This window comes from Drosophila pseudoobscura, chromosome 2 (genome assembly GCF_009870125.1).
Source record: "Drosophila pseudoobscura strain MV-25-SWS-2005 chromosome 2, UCI_Dpse_MV25, whole genome shotgun sequence".
Lineage (NCBI taxonomy): Eukaryota > Metazoa > Arthropoda > Insecta > Diptera > Drosophilidae > Drosophila > Drosophila pseudoobscura.
This window is the reverse complement of record NC_046679.1, coordinates 30,817,124-30,844,676: the sequence shown is the minus strand read 5'-3', so window position 1 is coordinate 30,844,676 and position 27,553 is coordinate 30,817,124. Positions and strand designations below refer to the sequence as shown.

At 45.1% G+C, this 27,553-nt stretch overlaps 6 protein-coding genes and 1 long non-coding RNA gene across 9 annotated transcripts; 4 read left to right on the top strand and 3 right to left on the bottom strand.

The window, feature by feature from the left end:
- The first annotated feature begins 94 nt into the window (after positions 1-94).
- LOC117183337 (uncharacterized) lies at positions 95-10,509 on the top strand. The gene is given in 5 exon segments (XM_033376924.1): positions 95-158; positions 1,496-1,560; positions 8,042-8,620; positions 8,679-10,041; positions 10,097-10,509. Coding segments are annotated over 5 exon segments (2,322 nt in total). The 3' UTR covers positions 10,348-10,509.
- Positions 10,510-10,608: 99 nt separating this feature from the next.
- LOC4803275 (developmentally-regulated GTP-binding protein 2) lies at positions 10,609-12,159 on the top strand. The gene is made up of 4 exons (XM_001360006.4): positions 10,609-10,796; positions 10,905-11,105; positions 11,167-11,831; positions 11,901-12,159. Exons 1-4 carry the CDS (start codon positions 10,733-10,735, stop codon positions 12,060-12,062), a joined length of 1,092 nt encoding a protein of 363 aa, XP_001360043.1. The 5' UTR covers positions 10,609-10,732; the 3' UTR covers positions 12,063-12,159.
- Positions 12,160-12,171: 12 nt separating this feature from the next.
- Positions 12,172-14,409, bottom strand: Nup58 (nuclear pore complex protein Nup58). The gene is made up of 2 exons (XM_001360005.4): positions 13,003-14,409; positions 12,172-12,948 (listed from the first exon to the last, which is right to left on the bottom strand). The coding sequence occupies exons 1-2, from the start codon at positions 14,014-14,016 to the stop codon at positions 12,223-12,225; spliced, it is 1,740 nt and encodes a 579-aa protein (XP_001360042.3). The 5' UTR covers positions 14,017-14,409; the 3' UTR covers positions 12,172-12,222.
- Positions 14,410-14,733: 324 nt separating this feature from the next.
- On the top strand, positions 14,734-15,658 carry Vha13 (V-type proton ATPase subunit Vha13). The gene is made up of 3 exons (XM_001360004.4): positions 14,734-14,903; positions 15,123-15,223; positions 15,292-15,658. Exons 1-3 carry the CDS (start codon positions 14,822-14,824, stop codon positions 15,460-15,462), a joined length of 354 nt encoding a protein of 117 aa, XP_001360041.1. The 5' UTR covers positions 14,734-14,821; the 3' UTR covers positions 15,463-15,658.
- On the bottom strand, positions 15,421-19,247 carry LOC117183321 (uncharacterized). The gene is made up of 2 exons (XR_004468477.1): positions 18,879-19,247; positions 15,421-16,827 (listed from the first exon to the last, which is right to left on the bottom strand). It is a non-coding gene; the product is annotated as an uncharacterized lncRNA (long non-coding RNA).
- subdued (anoctamin 1) lies at positions 17,641-27,019 on the top strand. 3 transcript variants are annotated; one of them, XM_015182919.2, is made up of 15 exons: positions 17,641-18,316; positions 21,208-21,586; positions 21,647-21,715; positions 21,848-21,919; positions 22,168-22,328; positions 22,388-22,556; positions 22,607-22,727; positions 22,791-22,902; positions 22,968-23,526; positions 23,588-23,791; positions 23,854-24,315; positions 24,373-24,548; positions 24,614-24,719; positions 26,156-26,294; positions 26,357-27,019. In XM_015182919.2, the coding sequence occupies exons 1-15, from the start codon at positions 17,976-17,978 to the stop codon at positions 26,548-26,550; spliced, it is 3,264 nt and encodes a 1,087-aa protein (XP_015038405.1). In that variant the 5' UTR covers positions 17,641-17,975; the 3' UTR covers positions 26,551-27,019. The 3 variants fall into 3 exon arrangements, with proteins under 3 accessions (XP_015038405.1, XP_001360040.2, XP_003736940.2); XM_003736892.3 differs by lacking the exon at positions 17,641-18,316 and adding an exon at positions 19,355-19,468; XM_001360003.4 differs by lacking the exon at positions 21,848-21,919 and having other exon boundaries at positions 17,642-18,316.
- LOC13036311 (uncharacterized) lies at positions 24,735-26,156 on the bottom strand. The gene is made up of 4 exons (XM_003736893.3): positions 25,406-26,156; positions 25,226-25,347; positions 25,009-25,165; positions 24,735-24,948 (listed from the first exon to the last, which is right to left on the bottom strand). The coding sequence occupies exons 1-4, from the start codon at positions 25,596-25,598 to the stop codon at positions 24,836-24,838; spliced, it is 585 nt and encodes a 194-aa protein (XP_003736941.1). The 5' UTR covers positions 25,599-26,156; the 3' UTR covers positions 24,735-24,835.
- Positions 27,020-27,553: the final 534 nt, after the last annotated feature.

The following is a 27,553-nucleotide window of genomic DNA, read 5'->3' as shown; positions in this document are numbered from 1 at the left end:
CCCGCTCTGCTGGCTAAAATAATACAAGGCAAAGAAATTGTGTTTGTGTTAATTGAATGCTCTGCCCACAGACCCTCGCGTCAGCAACAACACCATGGGCATCCTAGAGAAGATTGCTGAGATCGAGCGTGAGATCGCACGCACGCAAAAGAACAAAGGTTAGCCGGCAACACCCCACAGACTCGACTCAATACTCGATCATATTCAGTTGTGGTCCATTTTTATACCCGATACTCAAAATGAGTATTGGAGTATATTAGATTTGTGGTAAAAGTGGATGTGTGTAACGTCCAGAAGGAATCGTTTCCGACCCCATAAAGCATATATATTTTTGATCAGCATCAATAGCCGAGTCGATTGAGTCATGTCTGTCTGTCCGTCTGTCCGTCCGTCTGTCCGTCCCCTTCAGCGCCTAGTGCTCAAAGACTATAAGAGCTAGAGCAACGATGTTTTGGATCCAGACTTCTGTGATATGTCACTGCTACAAAAATATTTCAAAGCTTTGCCCCGCCCACTTCCGCCCCCACAAAGGGCGAAAATCTGTGGCATCCACAATTTCGACGATACGAGAAAACTAAAAACGCAGAATCGTAGAAGATGACTATATCTTCTAGAGTGCAAAATCTGAGCCAGATCCTATAATTATTATAGCCAGAATCACGAAAACAATTTCACTCTTTCTCGCTCTGTCTCACTCTAACACACAGGTTTCATGGTCGGTTTTGCAATTGCAAAAAATGAGTTCAAGGATCTCAGAACCCATAAGAGCTAGAGCAACCAAATTTGGTATTCACACTCCTATGATATCGGACCTTGACCGTTTTGTGTCCAAATTTCGCCGCACCCCCTTCCGCCCCCGCAAAGGACGAAAATCTGGGGCAACCACAAATCTCAGAGACTATTAAGGCTAGAGTAACCAAATTTGGTATCCGCACTTCTGTTAGATCTCACTATAAAACGTATATCTCAGAATTTCGCCCCACCCCCTTCCGCCCCCACAAAGGACGAGAATCTGTTGCATCCACAATATTGCAGATTCGAGAACACTAAAAACGCAGAATCATAGAGAATGACCATATCTATCAGATTGCTGAGTCTGGATCAGATCAGATAATTTTTATAGCCAACAGGAACAAATCAATTTGCAGTGGCTACGCAGCGCCCGACGTCACGCACAGACTGATTTTCTGTCTCTCTCGCACGCACTCTTTGTCGTGTCGTTTAATATTTGCGCCGTCTGCCGGAGGAGAGCCATACTGACTTAGTATCGGGTATAACCGTAGAGTTGCGGTGTCCGCAGCAACTCACAACGTTCCCCCTCGTTTTGGATTTGATTGAACCAATAGTATATATATATATAGTATATATATATATACATATATAGACAAGTTTTCCTGGTCATTGGAGTATTTGCATGCCTGGGGTTTACATTCCAGATAGCTATTCTTTCAGATTTAATATCAATTGTTTCATTGCATTCGCATTGTTTCCATAGTTATACCAAAGTACTGTATAAAGTCGAAAAGAAAGGATTATCCGTACTTTGGTAAGTGGTTCGTGGTAACCGCTATAATATTTTAAAAGGCAGTAGTGAAGCTCATAATTTTATTTATTTTTCCCACTAGCCTTGTTTTCTATGTGGTTTTGTCTTTTTAAAGTCACTTAAACATGCAGCTTTGGCGATCTTTCAGTTTTTTCGCCGAAAACTTGTATGTTTCCCACCAGAAGTGTACCTTAAATGGTTACGAAAGGAACTACACGAAATTGACTGTCTTAAAATCGAGGACGTTGCACTCCCAGTGAAGACATTTCTGCTGCATAAACATTATAAAATTCAAGTGTGACAAATAGAAAACAACTTTAATCTTATTTCAGTTAATTACTCAATTTAAACAGTGCTAAAGCGTAGGAAATGCATTTATTTTCCATTCCCTATGCTTGAAATCTTCCATAAATTTAAATGGCATTGCTTAGTAGCTATCTGAATCTTGTTCGTGTTCATTGTTTTATAATTAAGTTTTCCGACATCAAATTAGCAATAGGTTCTAAGCTAAACTCCCCGATAGTTTGTGATTATGTGAGTGAAACTAAAGCCAGTGAAGGCTAAAACAATTTAAAATTCTTACTGCGACTTATGTAAAATAGATTTCGCTGGAAAATGCCATAGTGATATGAATGATCAATATATACAATGTATATAACAAATTTGGTTTTTACAAAAGTCTGATTAAAATGTATAAAATATGACAATTCATATCACAGTCTCAGTCTATACTCCGTCAAGTAAAGACGCGCCAAATGTAACCAACAGCGAGCACACCGAAATCCAACGCACAAAACCTAACACAACAACATTCAAGTGCACAAAGCAAACTCCCAAAAAAACCAAAAACAAACACACCTAACGAACAGTTAGAACATTAAGTGCAGCGGCCGTCAGCCCTAGCCTACCTGAAATGTCGCGACCACCAGACCCCAAATTCCACGCACCGTGGGACAAATCATCGTTTCTCGAACCCAAATATATTACAATAATCAGAACAGACAATAAAACCTTCGAAAACGTTTCCCCCTTCATTATTAAAAAAGTCATAGATTTCAAAGTGGAGGTGAAGTAGACTCAGTCAAAAAAATCAGGGACGGTTCACTGCTCATTAAAACAAAAGGAACAACACAGGCATCAAAGCTCCTGAAAATCGTAAAATTCCACGACTTTCCAGTGATAGCATCTGATCACAAAACCCTTAACTCCTCCAAAGGTGTCATCTACTCCAATGATTTACGCAACATAGAAATAGAAGTCATCAAAAGCGAACTCAAAACTCAAAAGGTCATTGACGCAACTAAAATTCACAAACACAAAGACGGCTTACTCCAAGAAACCGGTCTGATCATCCTCACATTCGATGCACCAACACTCCCCCAACGCATCATGATAGGATACGAACGAGTAAACGATCGCCCCCAAACGCCTCGCCCCCTCAAATGCAATAATTGCCAGAAATTCGGCCACCCAACCAAATACTGCACAAACCCCAAAATCTGCAAAAACTGCTCCGAAGTACACCCCGCCGACGACGATCTATGCTCCAAGCCCAAATTCTGCAGCAACTGCAAACATAACATCAACATCCAAAACAACCACTGCCCACTAGACCCCAAATGCCCGGAATTCCTCAAGCAAATAGAGATTGCAAATATCAAATCCTCCGAGAAAGTAGACTTCTTAACCGCAAAAAAATATATTTTCAACGCAACACACACCAAACCACACCATACGCCGAGATGGCTGCAAAATTACAAACAGTAGTATCGACCCCCAACGCAGACATCTCAGACTCAAACACACACCCATCCAAATCAATCCAGCAACCCACCCAAGAAGAAATGGCCATGGACACAGACCTCGAGGAAATAACTAAAACCAACGAGGGGGAACGTTGTGAGTTGCTGCGGACACCGCAACTCTACGGTTATACCCGATACTAAGTCAGTATGGCTCTCCTCCGGCAGACGCCGCTAATATTTAACGACACGACAAAGAGTGCGTGCGAAAGAGACAGAAAATCAGTCTGAGCGTGACGTCGGGCGCTGCGTAGCCACTGCAAATTGATTTGTTCCTTTTGGCTATAAAAATGATCTGATCTGATCCAGATTCAGCAATCTAATAGATATGGTCATTATCTATGATTCTGCGTTTTTAGTTTTTTCAAATCTGCAATATTGTGGATGCAACAGATTTTCGTCCTTTGTGGGGGCGGATGGGGGTGGGGCGAAATTCTGAGATATACGTTTTATAGTGACACTTTAAAGGAGTGAGTGTACCAAATTTGGTTACTCTAGCCTTAATAGTCTCTGAGATTTGTGGTTGCCTCAGATTTTCGTCCTTTGCGGGGGCGGAAGGGGGTGTGGCGAATTTAGACACAAAACGGTCAAGGTCCGATATCACAGGAGTGTGGATACCAAATTTGGTTGCTCTGGCTCTTATAGGTTCTGAGATCCTTGAACTCATATTTTGCAATTGGCAAAACCGACCATGAAACCTGTGTGTTAGAGTGAGACAGAGCGAGAAAGAGTGAAATTGTTTTCGTGATTCTGGATGTAATAATTATACGATCTGGTTCAGATTTTGCACTCTAGAAGATATAGTCATCTTCTACGATTCTGCGTTTTTAGTTTTCTCGTATCGTCGAAATTGTGGATGCCACAGATTTTCGCCCTTTGTGGGGGCGGAAGTGGGCGGGGCAAAGCTTTGAAATATTTTTGGAGCAGTGACATATCACAGAAGTCTGGATCCAAAACATCGTTGCTCTAGCTCTTATAGTCTTTGAGCATTAGGCGCTGAAGGGGACGGACAGACGGACGGACGGACAGACAGACAGGACTCAATCGACTCGGCTATTGATGCTGATCAAGAATATATATACTTTATAGTGTCGAAAACGATTCCTTCTGGACGTTACACACATCCACTTTTACCACAAATCTAATATACCCCAATACTCATTTTGAGTATCGGGTATAAAAACACAAAAACCATCCCAGATACCGAACGCAAACTCCGAAGCTGGACTAAAGAAAAGGACAAACTCAACCTAGTCACCAAGCCACTCAAGGCAAAAGATAAATCCGAAAAAACAAAAACTACAAACCTAGCGTCACTAACTAACAACTCCCTTTCTAACCAAATCTACAACGAAGAAGATCTTTAAATAATAACAATAGTATTAACATTCATTTCAAGCCCCTTGGAAGTAAATACAATCACTAGCATGCAACTTAAAATAATGCAATGGAACATACACGGCTACAAAAACAACTAAAGCATATAACCCCCTAACTGTTGCCCTACAAGAAACCCACATATCCAACCCCAACTATCTCCCTATTCCAACCAACTATTCAATATACTGCAGCTATAACCAGCTTAATACTTTTGTTGGCACAGCCATTCTCATACACAACTCCATATCCCACACAAAATTCCTCTCAACTCCGACTTTGACGCTGTGGGTGTCAACATCAAATCAAAATCCAAAGTGAACATCATATCCGCATACATCTCCCCTAACAAACCCTTCAACTTCCGCAATCTACATAACGTCCTAGCCCTAACCACAAACGATCCCACTCTAGTCCTAGGAGACTTTGACAGCTGGCACCCCTACTGGGGCTCACCTAAAGCCAACCTAAGAGCGAAAACTTTAGCCTCCTTCTTAGATCATTCAAACTACATCCTCCTAAACAACAAATTCCCAAATTCACAAGACATTCACCCACATTGACCTCTCCCTAGCATTAGCAACAGCTGGCACCCCTACTGGGGCTCACCTAAAGCCAACCTAAGAGCGAAAACTTTAGCCTCCTTCTTAGATCATTCAAACTACATCCTCCTAAACAACAAATTCCCCACCCACTTCTCAACACACAAGACATTCACCCACATTGACCTCTCCCTAGCATTAGCAACTATTGCTCCAGAACTCCTCTGGGAAGTAATAGACGACCTCCACGGTAGCGACCACGTCCCCATACTAATCTCCCTTTTCAACAACCCATCCCTCCCAAAATTTACCTCAAAACCGTCCTTTAAACTGAAAAGAGCCGACTGGGACCTCTACCAAAAACACATCCTAAAACTCAACTCCACTTCCCAAACAAGCGACAACGTCAACAGCGAAAACGCTCTAATACAAAAAATAATAATCCAAAGCGCCCATCTTTCCATCCACCAAAACACCACTTTCTCCCTCCCCCGTACCGTTCCCTGGTGGAACAAAGAACTAGCAATCCTTAAAAGTTCAAAAACCACAAAATGGAATAAACTCAAACGAGACATAAACAACACCAACTACATAGAATACAAAAAAAAAGCAAATGCCAAATTCAAAAGAGCAATCAGAGAAGCTAAACAGAAATCGATTCTTGATTTCACAGCCCAAATACACCCTACCTCAGACACATCCTCAACATGGGGTAACATCAGACGACTATGCGGACTTTACCCTGTCAAAAACATTCACAATATCTTTAACGCACACACCAAACAAACACAACCAACCAAACCGAGATAGCCAACTCCTTCGCCCACACGTGGTCAGAAGAAGCTCACGATCGTAATTTCTCCGCAACATTCCGGACGAACAGCTCCCACACAGACTCCCATATAAACTACACCCCAACTCCACCAGCATTAGAAATCGAAAAGGACATTACACTCATAGAATTCTCATCAGCACTGTACTCCCTGAAAGGAAACACCGCCGGCCTCGACCGCATCTCCTACTCAATGATAAAAAACGCACCCCCCACCCTTAAAACCAGAATAATAGACCACTTTAACAAAATACTCGACTCAAATTCAGCCTAGTCCTCCCGATTCTAAAACCACAAAAACCGCTAACAGACATTAAATCCCACAGACCTATATCACTTAACTCATGCCTAGCCAAAACGCTCGATAAGATAGTGGCAAAAATGTTATGTTGGTTTGTTTTGAACAACAAACTAATTCACAACAGCCAACTAGGCTTTAATCAAATCGCAAATCGGTACTAGACAGTCTACTCTACGTAGACCATCTAGCTACCATCTAGCTATCCCTTGACTTCACCAAAGCTTTCGACAAAATAGGAATCCACTCCATCATTCAACAACTAAAAAAATGGAAAGTAGGTCCACGAATGTTACAATATGTCATAAGCTTCATGTCAAACAGGAAAATTCTTGTGAAAAGTTGCTCTAACCTCTCGAACACCGGCCCACTGCCCAACGACATACCCCAAGGCTCCCCCATCTCACTTATCCTTTTTCTTATAGCGTACAACCCACTCTTCACTGCATGCGCTGACGACTACCTCCTTATCATCCAACACAGCAAAAGGAAAAGCCCCACAACCGACATCCAATCAATCCTCAACCAAATAAACAACTGGTGCACTCAGTCAGGAGCAGACCTCTCCAAAGACAAAACTCCTACACATATGTCGCAAGCATACATAACTGCAAACCAAAATTCTTTACTGGCAACACATCCATCAACCAAAACAGCTCACTCAGACTACTAGGCCTCACACTCAACTCCAGATACAACTGGAATTCGCACATCAATAAATTCAAAATAGACCTTTCCAAGCCACTGGGCATTATCAAACACCTCTCGTCCTTAAAATACAACTGCCACACCTCAACACTTGTACAAATTATGAAATCTCTAATCATATCAAAAGTAGACTTCTGCCTCCCCAGCTCAACCGCCTGAAAACTACGATTAATGCAGCAACAAGAGCCGCCCTGGGTGCATTCCGCACCACACCCACTAACAACCTTCTATCCGAAGCCAACTTACACACCTTGGATAACAAGCGAGACTTTCTAACAGGCAAAATATTCCCCCCAAGACTTCCCCATGGTACCAACAAGTTATCAATCTATCTTCCACTCATCCTCCCCCCAAAAACATAAACAACCTTAACAGAAAACACCAAGTCATCCTAAACAGACTGAGACTAGGGCACACAAGATTCACCAATGCCCACTACATGGATAAAACATCCTCCAACGCATGCCCACTCTGCCACAACCCAACCATAGATATAAGACACATACTATACATATGCCCCACACTCTCTCTACAAAAATCCACAATATTCCATAACACCGACCCCATTCAATACATCTCCACCCCAAACAACAATTACGCAAAAATAATAATCAACTACCTAGTTCAATCCAAAATCATTCACTACATATAAACTCATAAACTATCATCCCTGTACATATACATATACACAACTAGTATACTAGATAATAATTCCTTTACAACATACAATATCGTATAAAACCAACCCTGTAAATATATCTATATAAATTCATACATACTCAAGTGAATAATTATACCATAGCGAGCTTAAGGCCTCAGTAGCTATAGCCCCACACCTTGTTAATACCTAGTTTTATCTATTTATTAGCTTTATATAATAATAATAATAATAATAATGACAATTTATATGCATCCATAACCCATTGTATCCACCTTTAGCGCAGCGAAGCGCAGCCACGGCGCAAACACAGCTCGGGTTAAGTTCCCAGCTCGGGATCCTCCGCTCCCATCATGAAGCTCCACAAGCGACGGCGCTGCGGACGCGGCTTTGACCCCTTCTGCTATGCTGTGAAGGTGACCGTGATCTGTGCTCTGCTCAGCCTCGCCGCCAACCAGCTGGCAGGCTCCTCCAGCGTCGGGTATGGGAGCAGTTTGGGCAGCGAGTTCGTGCCCTGCACTCAGATCAGTGTCCAGAAGCGCTGGACACGCAGCCTGGCGCGCATGAACAGCGAGAGTCCGCTGCGAGCGGCGGATCTGAACGGGGATGGCGTCCAGGATGTGATCTTTGGCTATGGCGTGGACGACAACATCCACTACGAGGGCATACCCCTGCCCAGATGCAAGTCCTCCCAGGGCGAGGACGAGGTTCCCTGCGAGGGCGGTGTGGTGGCCCTTAATGGCAGGGATGGCTCCATTCTGTGGCAGTCCTGGAGCGTGCCCAATGTCTTCTCGCTGCACTGCAGCGCCGATGTGGACGGGGATGGCGGCACGGATTGTGTGGCAGCTGGAAGACTGGGGGTGAGCATTATTAAAGTCTTTTCGTGGCTGAATCATTACCGGAAATCCCTTTTGTTAGATGATTTATGCCATCAATGGACGCACTGGCTCGGTCATCTGGCACTTTCGTGAGCTGGAGGTGGAGACCAATTCCCCCATCGTCATGGATCTCTATACGATCAATGTTCTTCGCGATCTGGATGGCGATGCAGTTCCCGAGGTGATTGCCGCCCATCTGGAGGAGCGCGAAGAGTCTAAGGCGGGGCACATCAAGCTGATCTCCGGGAAGACGGGCAAGGTCATCCGCAGCATCCCCACGCCCTACCGCGAGGAGATGTTCGTGCCCATCCAACTGCTCACCCAGGCGGACGGCACCGATGTCCTGCTGATCCTCACGGGTGGCCAGAACACCCCCGGAGGAGTCTACTCCCTCCGCCTGCACTCGTTGATGGCCCACACGAGTGAGAAGCATTTCACGCCGCTCTACCAGCAGCCGGGATCGGGTCTGATGGTCCCTGCCGTACTCACCGATCTCAATGGAGACGGCATCTCCGATGTGGTGGTGGCCGCCTTCAACAGCACCGTCTACGCCTTCAACGGTGCCAACTACAGCGTCATTTGGAACTACACCTTCCCCGCCAGCGAGTGCGTGAGTGCCATCGTGCCGGGCCACTTCAACCACGACAATGTCACCGATTTCATGGTCAAGTACAACTCGGGACCGGGCTTCCCCGTCTACTACTACTCGCAGACCACCATCCTGGACGGACGCACAGGACAGCCCCTGCTCAACGCCATGATGACGGATGCCGGTGGGGCGAACAGTCTCCTCGGGGGAGTCTCCATTTCGCAGAGCTTCGGGGGAGACTTCTTCCTGCACTGGCAGATCCAGTGCCGCAATAAACCCAATGCGCGGGATGCCTACGAGTTCGTGCCGGACAGCGACATCATCCTGCAGGCCCGGGCGGACACCTGTCGCCTTCGCTACAATGAATCCACGGTGCTGAAGCTCTATGCGATTGCCCGGCACATTGAGCCGCCAGGAGCGGTGCTCTTCAGCACCGACGATCTGGAGGTGCAGCTGAATCGCACACAGCGGCCAGCTCCAGCCGGCAAGAAGTCGCCGCTCAAGCACCCGAAACTGCTCAAGAATCTGCTGGCAAGGGAGCAGCTTCAGCGACGCAAGGAGACCACATCAGCCACACATCAGCCACATCAGCCACATCAGGCCACAGCAGCCGGCGAGGAGAGAGGAGGAGAGGAGTCCGATTGGTATTTGGCCTCCATTTCCTCAACTGTGGTGCTGCTGAAGGCCCTGGGCAATGCCAGTTCGTCGCTGGACTTTGCCTTTGTGCTCAACATACGCGAATCGGAGGCCTATCCGCCGCTGTTCTCCCCCCAGGATCTCAGCTGCGTGGAGGAGAAGATCAGCGCCTATAAAAGTGAGATCATAGGAAAGAAAGTGAAATCTGTATATTGTTATTGTCTATTTTGCAGGCTATACCATCGATAATTTGCGCGTTTTGCGCAAACAGTTCCTCAAGCAGTGCCTCAACGAGCGGCTGGTGGACTCGGAGCCCGCACTGCCCAAGTACGAGTCGCAGTTGATTGTGACCCGCATTGGGATCACCTGCACCTGCCGATCGCTGCAGCCGGGCGAGGTCTGCTCCGAGCTGGATCCCCTGGACGCACAACGTTGGACGGAGTTCATGGGTAACCATGGTCATGGTTACTATGCTAGTCGCTAATCGCATAAGGACATGATCGGGTAGAGACAGCAGCTGCTGTTTGGTTTTTTCTCTCTCGGTCTTACTCTATTTGTCTCGATGTCACTATTGTAACTAATCGCAACACAGATGTGTATTTGTGTATATTTTATGAGTTTTTTAAATAAATAAAGTACAATTAATTCAATTTAAAAGTGCGCCGCGATAAGCGTTATCGATAGCTCGCAGAGTTGCCAGGCGGCCAGGCCAGACAAAGAACAGCTGTTCGAGGGCTGCACGCCCACCCACTCAATCACTCTGCATCCCTGGGGCCCCGCTCTGCTGGCTAAAATAATACAAGGCAAAGAAATTGTGTTTGTGTTAATTGAATGCTCTGCCCACAGACCCTCGAGTCAGCAACAACACCATGGGCATCCTAGAGAAGATTGCTGAGATCGAGCGTGAGATCGCACGCACGCAAAAGAACAAAGGTTAGCCGGCAACACCCCACAGTCGACTCTGCGGCGTCTCGCCGCGTTGGAATTTAGGTTAGGATTTCACCTGATTGGATTTCCTTTGTTTTTGTGTATTTTTTGCAGCCACCGAGTACCATTTGGGCCTGCTGAAGGCGAAGCTAGCCAAGTATCGCTCCCAGCTGCTAGAGCCCACGAAGAAGGGCGAAAAGGGCGAGGGATTCGATGTGCTCAAAAGCGGAGATGCCAGGGTAGCGCTCATTGGCTTTCCCTCGGTGGGCAAATCCACAATGCTGTCCACCCTGACCAAGACAGAGTCGGAGGCGGGTATGTAACACCTCCTACATGTGCCTCCAACCCAATATTCATTTGGTTCCTCTCTTCGCAGCCAACTATGAGTTTACCACGCTGACGTGCATTCCCGGCGTGATCGAGTACCAGGGCGCCAATATCCAACTGCTCGATCTGCCCGGTATCATTGAGGGTGCCGCCCAGGGCAAAGGTCGTGGACGACAGGTCATTGCCGTGGCCCGCACTGCCGATCTGGTGTTGATGATGCTCGATGCCACCAAGCCGAATGTCCACAGGGAGCTGCTCGAGCGGGAGCTGGAGTCCGTAGGCATTCGGCTGAACAAGCGGAAGCCCAACATTTACTTTAAACAGAAAAAGGGCGGCGGCCTGAGCTTCAATTCGACCTGCACCCTGACGCGCTGCAGCGAGAAAATGGTCCAGATGATCCTACACTCCTTTAAGATCTTCAACGCCGAGGTGCTGTTCCGGGAGGACTGCACCGAGGATGAGTTCATCGACGTGGTCACCGCCAATCGTGTCTATCTGCCTTGCCTTTACGTGTACAACAAAATCGATCAGATCTCCATCGAGGAGGTGGATCGCCTGGCCCGCCAGCCCAACTCCATTGTCGTGAGCTGCAACATGAAGCTGAATCTGGACTACATGCTGGAGGCCCTCTGGGAGGCGCTGCAGCTGATCAGGGTATACACCAAGAAGCCCGGCGCACCGCCAGACTTTGATGATGGTCTGATTTTGAGAAAGGTCTGTCAAAGAACTCTCACAACTCCAACTCGAAAAACCCTTGCTGACCCTCGATTTTCCTCTCTTTAGGGTGTCAGTGTGGAGCATGTATGCCATGCCATTCATCGCACGCTGGCCGCGCAGTTCAAGTATGCCCTGGTTTGGGGCACATCCACCAAGTACTCGCCCCAGCGAGTGGGCATTGCCCATGTGATGGGCGACGAGGATGTTATACAGGTGGTCAAGAAGTAGGAGGATTCGGGATTCGATTCGTGTTTGGTGTAACCAGATTGTTGATCTTTGTCTCTGGCCCGGTTGGAAGTGAAATATATTCTATTCTACATTTAAAGCCTCGCGAGGATTACTTCATATAAAACGATTTATTTCAACATACGGATTGGAGGACAATCAATCACTTGGCTGCCGCATTGCTGGAGGAGGCAGCCGCCGCCGAGGCATACGATTTGTTCAGGCTACTAATGGCCGAGATGTTGGAAAAGGGCGTCGGGCCACTGCTGATCCGCTGAGGCTCGACTGCCGGCGGCGGTGGATTATCGATCTTCTCAAAGACATTGGTGGCGTCGCGCAGCTTGTATCGTCGCAGATTCAGATACAGCTCCTTCTGCTCCTCCACGCGCTGGTGAAGGTCATGCAAGCGGCCTGCCAGCGAGATGAAAGCTTCGTTGAGCTGCCGAAGGCCACGCTTCAGGTCCTCGGGCGCGATGCTCTGTGGATTGGCCAGGGCGTGCATGTGCCGTTCGGTGAGCGTGATCTGCTGCCGGAAGGCAATCAAATCCTGCTCGTACTTGACCACCAGACACTGGAAGTACTGGAACGGAGCATTGTTCTCGTACTGAAGTCCGATGGGCGTGTCCTGAGTCCTCTGGGCCATCTCCAGCGACTGTATGGCCTTAGCCGTCTCCAAACGCAGCAGCTTGATCTGCTGGTTGTTGGCGTCCACGGAGTTGGCCATGTTCTGCAGCGCCCAAGCGAAGCCCGTGATCTCGTGCGTCACATTCGAGAACTTTGAGGTGGACGTCCGTCCGATGTCCGAGGAGGTGGTCTTCTGCTGCTTGATGTACACCTTCAGCGCCTCCACTGTCTTGACTATCTCGTCCGGCACTTGGGTTTCCTTGATCTGCAAACGGTTCTGGGTAAAACGGGTTCGAATCTATGGATTGCCAGAACTCACCTTGATCCCGTCCTTCTTGTTGTCTCCCAGCTTTGGCTGCGTGGCGCTGACATCGATGCCGCCCAAACCCACAAATGTGGCGGGAGCTGTGGTCTGCTGGCCAGGCGGCTTGCCAAAGATTCCACTCCCCACAGCCGACGTGGAGCCACCCAGCCGCAGGCCCGTATTGAAGGGCTGCGCCGTGGCCGTCGTGGTGTTCGTGCTGAAGTTCAGACTGGCCGCCGTCGTGGCCTGGGGCTTGGCGAACGCAAAGGAACCAATGCCAGCAGTCAGAGCCGGTTGCAAACCCACTGAAGTGGCCGGTGCGGTGGTGGCCGTGCTGCCAAAGCCAAAAGCAGGCGGTGCTGTGGTCGGGGCACTGGTGGCCGGCGGCGCAAAGGAGAATGTGGGCGCTACACTAACGACAGCAGGAGCTGCTTGGCCGAATGGCGATGCTGTTGTAGCTGCTCCGAATGCTGTTGGTGCTCCGAATCCGGGTTGGGCCGTGGGTGCTCCGAATCCTGGCTGGGCCGTAGCTGCTCCGAATCCGGGCTGGGCCGTGGGAGCTCCAAACCCGGACTGTGCCGTAGGTGCTCCGAATCCGGGCTGGGCCGTAGGTGCTCCAAATCCTGGCTGCGCCGTGGGTGCACCAAACCCAGACTGTGCCGTGGGTGCTCCGAATCCTGGCTGGGCTGTTGTTGCACCAAACCCAGGCTGAGCCGTAGGTGCTCCGAATCCAGGCTGTGCTGCTGTTGCCGCTGCAAATCCCAACGACGTGGGCGCTTGACCGAATGCTGATGTCGCAGGCGCCTGTCCAAAGGCTGACGTTGTGGGCGCCTGTCCGAAGGCTGATGTTGCTGGCGCTTGTCCGAAAGGGGAAGATCCTGCAGCTCCAAAGGCTGGCGCAGCGGTTGCACCAAAAGCGGGAGGAGGTGCCGTTGTAGTCACCGGTCGCGCGCCAAAACCGAATGCACCCGCTGTGGGCGCTGCGGCTCCAATAGCAGAATTGCTTGTGGGCGTAAATGAAAAGGACATCTCAGAGCAGGAGATTTAACTAATTTCACAGCGAATTTTATCTTTTTATTGATTATAAACAAAAAATGTTCTGCTGTAGAAAATGCAACACCGAATCCCTGGTATAATCATCCCTCCCTGGTGCACGCGCAGAGTTGCTATTACATGTGTGTGTCTTCGTCATACGACAATTATTTTGTATATTTTATCGCAAAGTTCGAGGTTCACTGATTTTTCGCCACCATGTCTAGCTCACACACTATGCAAATTTTGTACTTATCATAGTATTTCCTAGTATTTTGCACCAATGTACACCAACGGAGGTTTCGCAGACTGGGGTTAATATGAAAAAACGCGCAAACATTTTTTAAACGTACACATTTCCCCTTTAGGTGTCGCTTTTGTAGCAAATGTGTAGTGGGCGTGTAGTTACCATGTAAAGAAAATTATTTAGCAGAAATTGTTGTTGAACATTTTTGCTTAAACCTTATTTTATAAGTAACGCAATAGGGATGAAACCTTTTCTTTAACCAGTTTTGTAGGAAATTTAGTTAGTAATCGGATAAAATTATGTAGGCAGGACTGGAGGTTCTATTTAACTAGTAATATTCGACGGAATATCAAAAACGAGAAATATGTATAATATAACTTGAATTCGTCAGTATATTTACGGTATATTTCAGAGGGTCAGACCGTATGGGAATATCCATGGTCACACTGCTGACTTCGTCAGTCATATGACAATTTTCGTGCAAAAAATTTCTAAAAGTCACTTGCTTTTTTTTCTTGGTCAGTACACCACGTAAATTTTTGTGAAGCTAACAAGATGGCCAGCCAAACGCAGGGAATCCAGCAACTGCTTGCTGCTGAGAAGAAGGCCGCCGAGAAGGTGGCAGAGGCAAGGAAGCGTAAGTAAAATTGGAATTATTTTTTCCCAATTGGAGAAACAGATACAGAAAGCAAAGGCAACTGTGTTTTCTCACCACCATTGACCCAGCCCTCGGCCCCGCGCCGCCTTATCGACGTTATGCGCGGTGGGTCACATGACTCGCTGAAAAACAGTAAATACTGTGCAAGCTGACGAATAACTGTTTTTTCTTTTTGAATTTTTTCACCCACCCACACAGGCAAGGCAAGGAGGTTGAAGCAGGCCAAGGACGAGGCCACCGAGGAGATTGAGAAGTTCCGTCAGGAGCGGGAGCGCGCCTTCAAAGAGTTCGAGGCCAAGGTTAGTTGTACCATCTTCGATCCGATTTCGGAACACAAGCTAATCCCCTACGATCCCACTACCTATAGCACATGGGCAGCCGGGAAGGCGTTGCTGCCAAAATCGATGCGGACACCCGCGTGAAGTTGGCCGACATGGAGCGCGCCATCGTGACGCGCAAGGAGCCCGTCATCCAGGAGATCCTACAGTTCGTCTACAACATTTCGCCTGAGGTCCACAAGAACTACACTGCCAAGTAGAGGGAGTAGGTCAGAAAGCCTCCAATATCCGTATCCATCTCCGACGGCGACGTTTCTGATGCAAATTCAATGTCCAAGTTCAACTCCTAATACATAATTTAGCCCCATAATAATAGTGCATACAATATGAAACACTACTGTATTATTATTCCATATATTAAAGTCAAAAATTCGTTGTTGTTCCCGTTAAAATTGAGATGAGAAATACGTATTATTCTGTTTAATGTTCTGTTCAATACAAGTTGTTATTTTTATTTGAAAAGTCATGTGTTTTTTTGTTGCATATTTTGACTATTAATTTCCGAATTATTCCTTATTTAAACATACATACACAAAGTCAGCTGCTTTTTCTCTGATAAGAAAAAATTAGTCGCTTTTCAGCGATGTTTTCTTTCATTCAACCATCGCTAATGGTCGTATGACACTACACTTAACTACCTGTCTAGTCTAAAAAGCAGACTTCGACAACCGACGCGTCCACATAAGCCAGCCTATAAGCCGTCGTCATCCTTCTACCTGGCCATCGAGAACAAGGACTTTGGCAAACAAAGGAGAGGTTACATGGGCTACTAGATTCTAGATATATATCATTATTGTTAGATTTAAGGATTTAGGTAGTAGATACAAATGTTTTCCACTTGTTTACTTATTTATACTAAGCTAAGTTTTGATGATTACAAATATTAAAAAAATCATCCTTGCTGTTTTCTGTATCGGGTAAATTATTCCGATTACAAAAAGGCGTGGCACGCCCAGATCGGTTCACAAATAGCGGAGAAAATTATATATTTTTGATTGAGGAATGATCCTTGATCCGCCCAGATCGGCTCACAAATAGCCGAGAAAACTGAATATGTATGCTTGGGGCTGTTGGAGTCCTTGGCGAAGGTTCAAGGACATTTTTCTGATCACGGCCATTACAAGCCATTTTTTTCTCCGTTATTTGAGGCCTGACTTAATGGAGTCCTTATCGAGGACCAAGGATCAAGGATATTTACCGCAGACATATATATTCTATTTCTCCATAATTTACGGCCCGATCGGGTCGTGCCAAGTCCCACCGTGATCAGAAAAATGTCCTTGATCCTTGAATGCGCTTACGCGTCTTGAAGCTGAAGCCCAGCGTTTGATTCGGCGGCGTTTGAATGGTGGTTTGCTGGCATTATTTCCCGGCTCTCAGTCGATCATTGGTCCCTGCTGCAGTGGATGGGACGCCAAGTGTCGACTTAGCCACACAGCAGCGGTATCATGGCAATGGCTTGCAGCAGGACAGCCAGTTGCTGCCACAGTCCAGCCGCAGGAGCACATCCCTTGGAAATCCCGATAGGACGAGGAGCTACGGCGGAATATCCTGGGATCTTATGTCTGTTTGCGACATGTTCAGTGTGTGAAGAATTGAAATTTAGTTTTTTTTTAATTTTAGGTTAAACATATCGTGTACATTAATTTCTTCAAATTAAAAGTGAAGGTTGGGATGGACCTACAAGAGTAATTATTGTTATAACTATTACTATTAGTTTAGCTCAAGTTTGTATCTTAAATTATTGGGGCTTAGGCGGTATATTTCGGAGGGTCATATTATGTATTGAATCGGTAACAACAATAAGTCCCATTTCATACCCTAGGGAAAAGGATATTACAGAGTTAGGGAAATGTTTGTCATACCAGGCTTTAATTAATGAAGAAACTGATCAGTCTCTGTTTAAAATGTATTTGAACTATATTTTGAAGTTAGTGGTCTTCTTACAGAGACCAAGAATTAGTATCGGGATCAGGATATATGTATATACAATAACCTAATCAAATATTTCCATGAATACGTCTAAAAAAAAAACAATTTGATATAGGGTATAGAAAATCCCATACTCCGGTTGACTTCTTCAAATGACAGAAACATTGACGTGACAACATTGCGACTATTGTTTTTGTTGAACTTTTTCGTTTGAACCTTGTTTTAGTCCGAATAATAAATGACATTAATTAAAAGTAGTTTATCTTATAGAGAATTTATTCTTCAATAGGATAAAATTATGTGGGTAGGGCGGAGAGATCTATCTAGCTAGTAATATTCGACCGAATATGAAAAACGAGGAATATGTATGAATTCGTCAGTATATCTACGGTATATTTTCAAAATGAGACGGTAAGATTTGGTATATTTCCGACGGTCAGACGGTATATATGATTGATTTCAGCTGTTCTAAGTCTCCCCGCGCGCGCTTCAGTCTTAAATTGTTTTTAATTATTTAACACTATACTTCCTCCAGCGGAACGTGCAATATAATTGAATTGTGATATTAGATTTAGTGCAAAGTGTAGCAATGCAGCGGCACAAATGAAAGTTGGCCCTCGCCATCAATATATTTTGGCAACACACACACACACACACATACGCATGCCGCGCGCGCACATGAACTCACACACAGATGCCTTGTGAAAGTAGGGAAGAAGTGGTGGGGGGAAGCAGCAAGACTCCGCCGATTGGCCAAATTTAAAAGTTGCCACTAAGCAAAATGCTAAATTTAGACGGCGCCGAAGAAGCGTCTCCCCCTCCGCCAGAGAGCTCGCAGCTTCTGCTGGACGAGGAAAAGGGGACTCCAGCGCCGCCTGCTAGCCATTTGGAACCGCCATTCACCACCCCGCTGGCCCCCTTCGACATGGAACTGATGCAGCGCATCGGCCTCAGCGATAAGCTGAATGGCAGCGGAAGCCTTTGGGAGGGCAGGAACAGGGGCCGGGGAGCAGCAGATCCAACGACGGATTTTATGGACCAAGAGCGAGATGCGGCCAGCGGAGAGAACCGAAAATCATCAAGTGAATCACTCTCTGATAAGAGAGCCAGGTTCGCTGCAAGGTAAGTCCAATCCAATGAAGCTGACTATATAGAGGAAATATCCATTAAAGATAATTGCAGCTGGTTTTTGTCGACTGTTTGTTGTCTGTCTATTGTTGTTTTCTGTAATTGAGTTTGGGTTTTTTTATTGTCATGGATAGAGGGTGTTTTAGCAGGGAGTTTTGGTGAAACCTCTTGGATGTTCTCTAGCCACTTTCAAGAGCCCCCTGTATGGTTTTATCTGTGTTTTATGTTGATCATTCGCACTTGTTGCTATATGCATAAGACAGATAAGCAGAAAGTGCGAATCACTGTATTCTTAGACAAATATACTTTTGATTCCTCTTTCGGATGTGGAATGTCAGTGTTTTTCTTCCTAATTCAGTGACTCAGAACAGAGAGCACCTTGTATTAGCATTGCATTCCATCCCACTATTCCGCCGACCTTCTCTGAATATTAATCTACAATTTACTACACAGTAATTACCCAATGAACTAATTTCCTATCATAAACAGAACATCTATTTCCCTTTGTGCTGGAAATGGGAAATATAGGAAGAGGGGGAACAGATAACATACGTACCTGCATTTGATCTATGAACATGTGCTTAGACTTCGCTCTCTCTCTCTCTCTTTCCGACGCCAACTGATTGAAGTACTGTCTAAACGAGACAACAGTTACTTGGCAACAGGTTTATTTCGCTGATGCACTCAATGTACACTATTGCACTACACTTTCTTTATGAAAATGTAAAGCACATTTGTATATTATGGAAGGCATCTTAGGCGCTGTCTAATTTAGTTCAGAAAATCAACTACTTTTCGTATCGTCACACAACACGAATGATGTTGGCCTGCTGCTCTTTTGTTCAAAAGTACTCAAGTCAACGCACGGGAGTGTGTGGTGGGGGGGATTATCATATGCCGGCTTGTCTGTGTCTTGCTCTTCGCCCAGCTGACAGCTCTCTCGCCCTCTCTTGTTTCTGCTTTGTTGTTGCTGCTGCGCTTTGGACAGCTCTGCCGCTCTTTGGGGCTCTCCCGTTGTCAGTGCCAACGTTTGTTGGAATATTATTTCAATTTTCTGAACACTCAATTCTCAAACATCGGGCGAACCAGAAGCGAAAAACTCGCCGGAAATATTTTTCCGCGCTAAATGTGATATTACACCCGCTGGTGGGTCAATTAATACCTTATTAAAACCTTTATACACTTATACGCCCGATCAGCTTTCGCAGAAACGGGTTTACCGTAGTGTTCCCTTTTTGTGTTGGATTAATCATCTGTTTCGCGGGAGAAAAGTAAAAGACAACGGTTTCCTTGTGTGTTTGTGTACTGTGTGTGTTTCAAGTATTGCGGATCTTGTCGGTTGGATGATTAAACGGATCATGCATATATAGTATATAGCATAATATTTGCATACATTATATAAGAAAATTTCGGGGAAACAATTTTCCGTCACCTTTCGCTGCTCTGCTCTTCCTTGGGTGACAAATATTCGAAAAAGCAGCGGCACAAATGTTTAATAAATTAGTGTCTCTCACTCTGTCTTGCTCTCTCTTGGCCTTGATTAAAGCCAAATGCCAAAATTTTCAATGTGTGGGCCTACGAAAAAAACAATAACAATAACAAATTGTGTGTAAATTTTCATACTTGAGTTTTTTGATTGAAAGAAGTTGAAGATAATTATGAATCGCCGCGAGCCAAGGCTGAAAAGTTTGTAAAATATGAACATGAATGTTTGATGAGCCGAGCCACACACGAAATAAGAGTACAAAAGAGAATGGAGGAAACAAGAGGAAACATACAGCTTAACCGAGCGGTTTATGGAAGTTGGAAGGGGAATGACGTCAAAGTTCCCTTACCAATAGAATTCCAAAAGGAATTATAGCAAATTATACCATATCTGCAGGGTATCCAAAGCTTCGATCACTGAGACTTGTCCTTCCTTTCATGATTTCGCTGTTTATGTTTTTTCCGGTGGCTGTTCTATTTCTAATCACTGGCAATAAACACTTTTCCTACTTATAAAATGCAGTAGAGTGGTTTTCCCCAGCCTCATTCCATTCTGCGTTAAATAATCTGTACCTCTTCACATTATATGCAAAGGAAGTATTATCTGAGGGCTTTTCCCAATGAAGCTTTGAATCAACAAGTGTAATTACTGGACTTTATCTCCTTGTTGGACAGCTATAAATAAAAGAATGATGAAAGATAATGTAATTGACAGCCTCCTTCATGGCTGGGCTTATCATTTCTCCCAGTTTATTTATAGCTGATAAGAACTTATGCCCTGTATCACACAGCTCCCATTGACTCCCATTCAGCATCTTTCTAAAATATTTCCCTCTTTTTTGGGTCGATTGCTCAATTACTCATTCGATTGCACTTTCGAAGTTAAGGTAAATTTTGTATTGTTTTTTTTTTATGATCAGATATAATCGTGAATCATAGGAGATTTCTCATTTTTTCCACAAAAGACCGACTCACACGAGGAGCTGAGCTGCTTTTCTAGCGCTCAAATATCAAGTGTTTGCATATATTATTTGCAAATGTTTTTGCCACATTATCAACTGAATGTGAGGCACTGCACTTGGCTCTTTAAAAAATATACTAGAAACAGACTAAACAGATGGAAACAGACTGCTGCTGCTGTATAAGCAAATGAAAGCCAAGGAAAAATAGAGAAATTATTTACTGATGTCATGTGGGTGAATTGTGTGTGCCAGAAAATGGCTCAACGCGTTCAGATTATAGTTGCTTAGGGGGTTCCAACCACCCGGGGAGTGACCTAAATAAGGTGAGGGTGGGACATTAACACGCCAAGCGGGGGGTGGGTCCTATAGGGACATTAATGGACATCAAACTGAAACACTGAAAGCATTCCATTCCTGAACGTCCATTCTTTGTTACAGCAACGCCTCCACGCTCCAACTGCCAGACGGTGCTGCCGGGCCCCTGGCCAATGGCAAAAAGAAGTCCTCCGAGCCAAGGAACCAAAATCATCTCTCAAGCCCCTTGCTGCCAATGACTGAACCCACTTTGGGAAATAATGGCTACGATGAACGCGAATGCAGTTGCCCCAGGGAGTTCTATCAGCGGGAGGAGATCAACACATCGCTGTTCTTCGAGGACTGCACGCGCTCCATTGACTTCGTGCTGGCCTACAGGATCAATGCCCATGAGCCCACGGAGGCGGAGAATACGGAGAAGCGAAGGGTGTTCGAGGCGAATCTCGTGAGCCAGGGTCTCGAGGTGGAAACAAGCCAAAAGGATCAAATATGTTTCGTGAAGGTAAGTAAGCCTTGAATTTCCCCAAAAGAAACCTCATTAATGGGTGTTTGTTCTTTGCAGATCCATGCCCCTTTGGAGGTGCTGCGTCGGTATGCGGAGATACTTAAGCTACGGATGCCCATGAAGGAGGTGCGTTTCGTCTCTCGATCTTCAGATCTAATTCCTTTAAGACTTTTGGGCCCTGAAACAAAATTTGATTGAAATTCAGTTGAAAATTCCTATTGTTTTTGTATGATTTCTTATATGTTTCTGTGTTTTTAGTCCTTGTGTAATTTGCGTATATATGAAAGAACCAACCGTCTACAGAATGCGGCTCAATACTTGTCCAAGAAGGTTGGCCCAGACGTTGTTGAATCAGTTAAATATTTTACACAATTAATACTTCTAAAACCTAGGCTTAAATGTTGTTCTGCTGTGAGTTGATGTATGAAAGAAACCTAATCCCGTGCCTAACATCTGTTGTAGAATTATCAATTGAATATAAATGTGTATACCCTTTAGTAAGCCTTTGCTTTGACTATCTTAATTTAATTTAACCTTCAATTTCCTTCAGATTAATGTGTATTTTGGTGCTCTTACAGATCCCTGGAATGTCTGTTGTCAATCGTTCGACAAAAAGCATATTTTCTAGTCTGAAAACCGTTTGCCAATTCTTCCTACGGAATATCCATGTGGATGAGCATATATTCCCCAAGAGAGCGCATCGTTTTACTGCCATTTACAGTCGCGACAAGGAGTATCTGTAAGCTAGAAGAAGTACCATAACCATTTTTCGTTTAATTTATCTTCTTTTTTGGATAGCTTTGATATACGACAGGATTGCTTCTTTACCACCGCCGTGAGGTCGCGCATTGTGGAGTTTATATTGGATCGTCAGCGTTTTCCTACCAAAAATCAACATGACATGGCCTTTGGCATTGAGCGATTGATTGCAGAGGGCGGCTACTGTGCGGCATATCCATTGCATGATGTGAGTATTACAACGATATTTATAGCAGATCCACTAAATTCCTTTTTCAGGGCGAAATAACCGAATCGGGCACCATGAGAGCTCTTCTGTACAAACATTGGGCGTCTGTGAAGAAATGGTACCGCTATCAGCCTCTGGACGACATCAAGGAGTACTTTGGCGTCAAAATTGGTTAGGAAACAGCACCTATGTTCAAAGAAAGCCTTTCTTAGTATATATTTCCCCTCTCTTTAGGTCTGTACTTTGCCTGGTTGGGCTATTACACCTATATGTTGCTGCTGGCCTCCATTGTGGGTGTGATATGCTTTCTATACTCCTGGTTGTCTCTCAAGAACTATGTGCCTGTGTAAGCTTTACCTTTTCATCCATCAATTGTGGCCCCAACTAATTGAAAATTCCTTTTATTTGCAGCAAAGATATCTGTCTGCGTCCCAATACAAATATAACCATGTGTCCCCTCTGTGATTGGTGCAACTTTTGGGACCTCAAGGAGACCTGCAATTATGCCAAGGTCACGTATCTCATCGACAATCCCAGCACAGTTTTCTTTGCCGTCTTTATGTCCTTTTGGGCCACTCTCTTCCTGGAGCTATGGAAGCGCTACTCCGCGGAGATAACCCATCGCTGGGATCTGACGGGCTTTGATGTCCACGAGGAGCACCCTAGGCCGCAGTATTTGGCCAAGTTGGAGCACATACCACCCACCAGAGTGGACTATGTGACGAACGTCAAGGAGCCGACGGTTCCCTTTTGGCGGATGAAGCTGCCGGCGACTGTTTTTAGCTTTTCGGTGGTGCTGCTGCTCATTGCCCTGGCTTTTGTGGCCCTTTTGGCGGTGGTGGTGTACCGCATGTCGATGCTGGCGGCTCTAAAAGTGGGCGCCAGTCCCCTGACCACCTCGAGTGCCATTGTTTTGGCCACAGCCTCGGCGGCCTTTGTGAATCTGTGTTTGCTCTATATCCTGAATTATGTGAGTGTTCGCCGCTTGAAACTCTTTTGGAATGTTATAAAGGGAATTCTTTACTTTTCAGATGTACAGCCACTTGGCGGAGTACCTCACAGAGCTGGAAATGTGGCGCACTCAAACGCAGTTCGATGATTCGCTGACTCTCAAGATCTATCTGCTGCAGTTTGTCAACTATTATGCCTCTATATTTTATATAGCCTTCTTTAAGGGAAAATTTGTGGGACATCCAGGGGAGTATAACAAACTGTTTGACTATCGACAAGAGGAGGTAGGTCCCTACCACTGAGTGTTCCCGTCCAACAGCTAATCTTTCCCTGAATTCTTTTCCAGTGCTCTTCTGGTGGCTGCCTCACGGAGCTCTGCATCCAGCTGGCCATTATAATGGTGGGCAAGCAGGCCTTCAACACGATACTCGAGGTATATCTGCCCATGTTCTGGCGCAAAGTGCTGGCCATTCAGGTGGGCCTCTCCCGTTTGTTCAACAACACTCCGAATCCCGACAAAACCAAAGACGAGCGTTGGATGCGCGACTTTAAGCTGCTGGATTGGGGGGCACGCGGTCTGTTTCCCGAATATTTGGAGATGGTTTTGCAATACGGATTTGTGACCATCTTTGTGGCTGCCTTTCCGCTGGCCCCGTTCTTTGCCTTGCTCAATAATATACTGGAAATGCGTTTGGATGCCAAGAAACTGCTCACACACCACAAGCGACCCGTGTCGCAGCGTGTGAGGGATATTGGCGTGTGGTACAGGATACTGGATTGCATTGGAAAGCTAAGTGTGATCACAAATGTGAGTAGATGCAGGAGAGTACCCCTAGGAAAGATCTCTAAATAATGTATTTTGTAGGGCTTCATCATTGCCTTTACATCGGATATGATTCCTCGACTGGTCTACCGCAACTATGTCTCCAAAGATGGCACCCTGAATGGATACCTCGACTTTACTCTCTCCGAATTCAAGGTCTCCGATTCACCCACTTTGAACAGCCTCGCAGGCGATCTCTCCAACATAACATCGTGCAAGTATGGCATGCACTCGAGGGTTTGCTTTATGGAATGGGATACTAAAAGGGTTTTCTTTCTTTCAGATACACAGACTTTCGGTTGCCGCCCTCATCGCCGGATAAATACAATTTAAGCAGCATGTTTTACATCATTTTGGCCTGTCGTTTGGGCTTTGTTGTGGTCTTTGAAGTGAGTTGCAAAAGATAAACTAAGGCAGAGAAGCAACCCACCTTTAATCTCATTTTATTTACCTATAAATGCTTTAAGACAGCTTTAAAAATCAAATCCCTCAAAGATACTTAGTTTTAGGCGTTGAATGTATGAGGATTCTGTTGAATGGCTTCGATATTCTCATTCGGTGTGGACTTTAGCTTCCGATAGAGCGCATAGATGCCATAAGAAAGCAATGCATTGAGCACTTCATAGATAAAAATCAATTAAAATTCAAATTAGGGATATAAATCATGTGAAAGCCTACCTAAAAATACGCCAAAGATGAGACTACGCGCTATCCGACGATCCACTGCGGCATCGACTTCATCAATTCGGAGTTCCAGGCTCACAAAAATGCCAGTTTCCACGGTCATCGATAGATAGGTGTTGATCAGCCAAGGTGCAATGCAAATCAGTCGTTTCTGCAGATAAAATCAATCATTTAGACAGATTATTCTATATTTTTAGTGGTATGCCATTACCTGCTTAATGCCATCGACTAGAAGGCAGGCCACTGCCAGATTTATCAATGCCTTGACCCAAATAATGAGTGTGGCAGTCATGTAAAAGACCTGCGAGAATTCACGCACCCAGAGATAATCCACTGGAAAAGGGTTTCCTTTTTAGCATAGAATTAAAATTAGTTTTTCTTTATGTTTTACCCAACGTGGAAACGAATGTGCCAAAGGCACTCAAGGCCTCCACATCGTTGGTCTGTTCCCACCTATCGATATCCAAGTAATCAAAGTACAGATAATAGGTAGAGGGACCGAGTATGCTCAATGCTATAAGGATGTCTAGGATGGCTATGCTAAGACCCACTGAGGAAAGGCTCAGGAATTCAAAGTATTTCATTTTAAAGTGTTTGAATTTTGGAAATTGGTAGATGAAAGCCTATTCTTATTAATTTTTGTTAGTTTTTTAATCCTATATTCCTATGGCTATCCTTTTTGCTATCACACACACGTCCGCTCGTCTCGAAGTATTCAAAGCCACTGTCTGAAATGTTCCAACTTTCGTGCAGAACTGCCAATGTGCCCTGCCGGCCAATTATCCATTTAGTTGGCATTTCATTTTATTCTATTTTCAGTTTCTTGACATTTTGTCTGCTGCCTCTCTCTCTCGCTGGTTATGCTGCTGCCAAAGTCCGATCTATGCTATGTTGGGGGTGCATGTGCTGGTTTCATTCGATATGGGGTTTCTTTTGGGGAGCGAGTGCGTTCCCAATTCCCCCGAAAATATTAGGGTTGAGGCTAACACCTGTCTTAGCCCGTCTTAGCCAATTGCATTTACTGTCGCTTGAGTGGAGAAGAATAGGGCTTCTGCTTCTGGGGGCTGTGACCCCAAAACGATGGACAAATCATGGACAAGTGATGACATGATGATGAAATATGGTTCTTCGTTTCTTTCAGAACTTTGTGGCTCTTGTGATGATTCTGGTGCGCTGGTGCATACCCGACATGAGCGTGGAGCTAAGGGATCAAATCCGTCGCGAGGTCTATGTCACCAATGAGATTATCATCGAGCAAGAGGCACATCGTGCGCGGTTTGGTAAGGAAACAATCCCTCCTTATAAATTTTTCTTCTGCTAAAAGTGTACATCTTTCTTTTAGAGCGCGCCAAACGCAGCAGTTCGGTTCTACAGACCTCTCCCGACCAGGAAGTGGACGCCTCTTCGATCCAAGAGCCCAATGCCAAGTTCATTAGCATTGAGAAGCTGCTCAGCGAGAATCTCACACAAGTAGAACTCGATGCCATCATCCATCTCTCGGATCCTCTCACAGGCATTGCAGGCGCAAACGCCTAAAGGAATGCTCCTCAATATTGTGGCACAAATGCAAATGCTCCTTAAACTGAATCTCTAGCCTTAAGTTTCATTCAAAAGTGATTAATTGTGTTATGGATGTTCCTTACAGTCACTTAATTAGCCTCTAATTTTCGACTCTATTGTTGATTTCGGTTGTAAGCTTTACTCATTTGCACAATTGTTATATAGGTTCATCTTTTTTTACTACAAAATGCTTTAAAACAGACTCAAAAGTAGTATAAGGAGTGCCCTCCGCCCCCCCAGTGAGTGCCAAATAATTGGCAATTATTCTCCTCCTTAGTGAAGGAATCTCACCAAATGTTATAGAACTCAGGCTCTGTCTCTCTATTTTATATGATAGAAAATTTATATTTATGGCATTCATCGCATTGATGTATATTGATGTTGGTATATTGAAATCTCTATTTAATGTTGGATAATCATAATAAAAAATATATTTTAAATGAAATGATTAGTGGAAACCAATTTGTAGGTAGATTCCTATAGATTCCTTGGTATATATTATATATTTAGGAAGATAAGTCGCTCAATCGCTTGTAAAACATTGTTTCAGTTTCTAAATGCATTGAGGGCACATTTTGGGATAAATTGAATATGTATTCGATGTATTTATCAAGTTTTAAACATATTACTAAAGAGGTTTATAGATTACTAGCTTGATCTTGTTTCAAACCACCATAAAACTGTAGAATATCCCAAAAATCCAGGAGCATTCATATGAATATCTGTTCTCTAAACGCTTTTAATGTTAGTCTGTATCGATATCCCCTACTATTCTCATAGTAGCGCTCTGTGACGCCATCGACCAGCCCTGGTTCTCCCGCCATCCCTCTTATTTCTGTTTTTTTTTTTCTTTTGGCAAAAGAGCGTCATGGGGCAATGGCAAGTGGCGCAACAAGCATGCACTTGTGTGCCCCCAAAGCATGAAAAAGTTCCCCCAAAAGTGTGCGCTCTCTCTCTCGTCGGCTGCGCATGAGTCGCA

Excerpts from the sequence above, each read along its gene's own strand:
- LOC4803275 (XM_001360006.4), top strand. The coding sequence starts at position 10,733 with ATGGGCATCCTAGAGAAGATTGCTGAGATCGAGCGTGAGATCGCACGC. Across the intron at positions 10,797-10,904 it reads ACGCACGCAAAAGAACAAAG|CCACCGAGTACCATTTGGGC; the intron begins GTTAGCCGGCAA and ends TATTTTTTGCAG. Across the intron at positions 11,832-11,900 it reads ATGGTCTGATTTTGAGAAAG|GGTGTCAGTGTGGAGCATGT; the intron begins GTCTGTCAAAGA and ends TCCTCTCTTTAG.
- Nup58 (XM_001360005.4), bottom strand. The coding sequence starts at position 14,016 with ATGTCCTTTTCATTTACGCCCACAAGCAATTCTGCTATTGGAGCCGCA. Across the intron at positions 12,949-13,002 it reads ACAAGAAGGACGGGATCAAG|ATCAAGGAAACCCAAGTGCC; the intron begins GTGAGTTCTGGC and ends AACCGTTTGCAG.
- Vha13 (XM_001360004.4), top strand. The coding sequence starts at position 14,822 with ATGGCCAGCCAAACGCAGGGAATCCAGCAACTGCTTGCTGCTGAGAAG. Across the intron at positions 14,904-15,122 it reads GGTGGCAGAGGCAAGGAAGC|GCAAGGCAAGGAGGTTGAAG; the intron begins GTAAGTAAAATT and ends CCACCCACACAG. Across the intron at positions 15,224-15,291 it reads TCAAAGAGTTCGAGGCCAAG|CACATGGGCAGCCGGGAAGG; the intron begins GTTAGTTGTACC and ends CACTACCTATAG.
- subdued (XM_015182919.2), top strand. The coding sequence starts at position 17,976 with ATGCTAAATTTAGACGGCGCCGAAGAAGCGTCTCCCCCTCCGCCAGAG. Across the intron at positions 21,587-21,646 it reads ATCAAATATGTTTCGTGAAG|ATCCATGCCCCTTTGGAGGT; the intron begins GTAAGTAAGCCT and ends TGTTCTTTGCAG. Across the intron at positions 22,329-22,387 it reads AGTCGCGACAAGGAGTATCT|CTTTGATATACGACAGGATT; the intron begins GTAAGCTAGAAG and ends TTTTTTGGATAG.
- LOC13036311 (XM_003736893.3), bottom strand. The coding sequence starts at position 25,598 with ATGAAATACTTTGAATTCCTGAGCCTTTCCTCAGTGGGTCTTAGCATA. Across the intron at positions 25,166-25,225 it reads TAGTCGATGGCATTAAGCAG|AAACGACTGATTTGCATTGC; the intron begins GTAATGGCATAC and ends TTTTATCTGCAG. Across the intron at positions 24,949-25,008 it reads CATCTTTGGCGTATTTTTAG|TGCTCAATGCATTGCTTTCT; the intron begins GTAGGCTTTCAC and ends TTATCTATGAAG.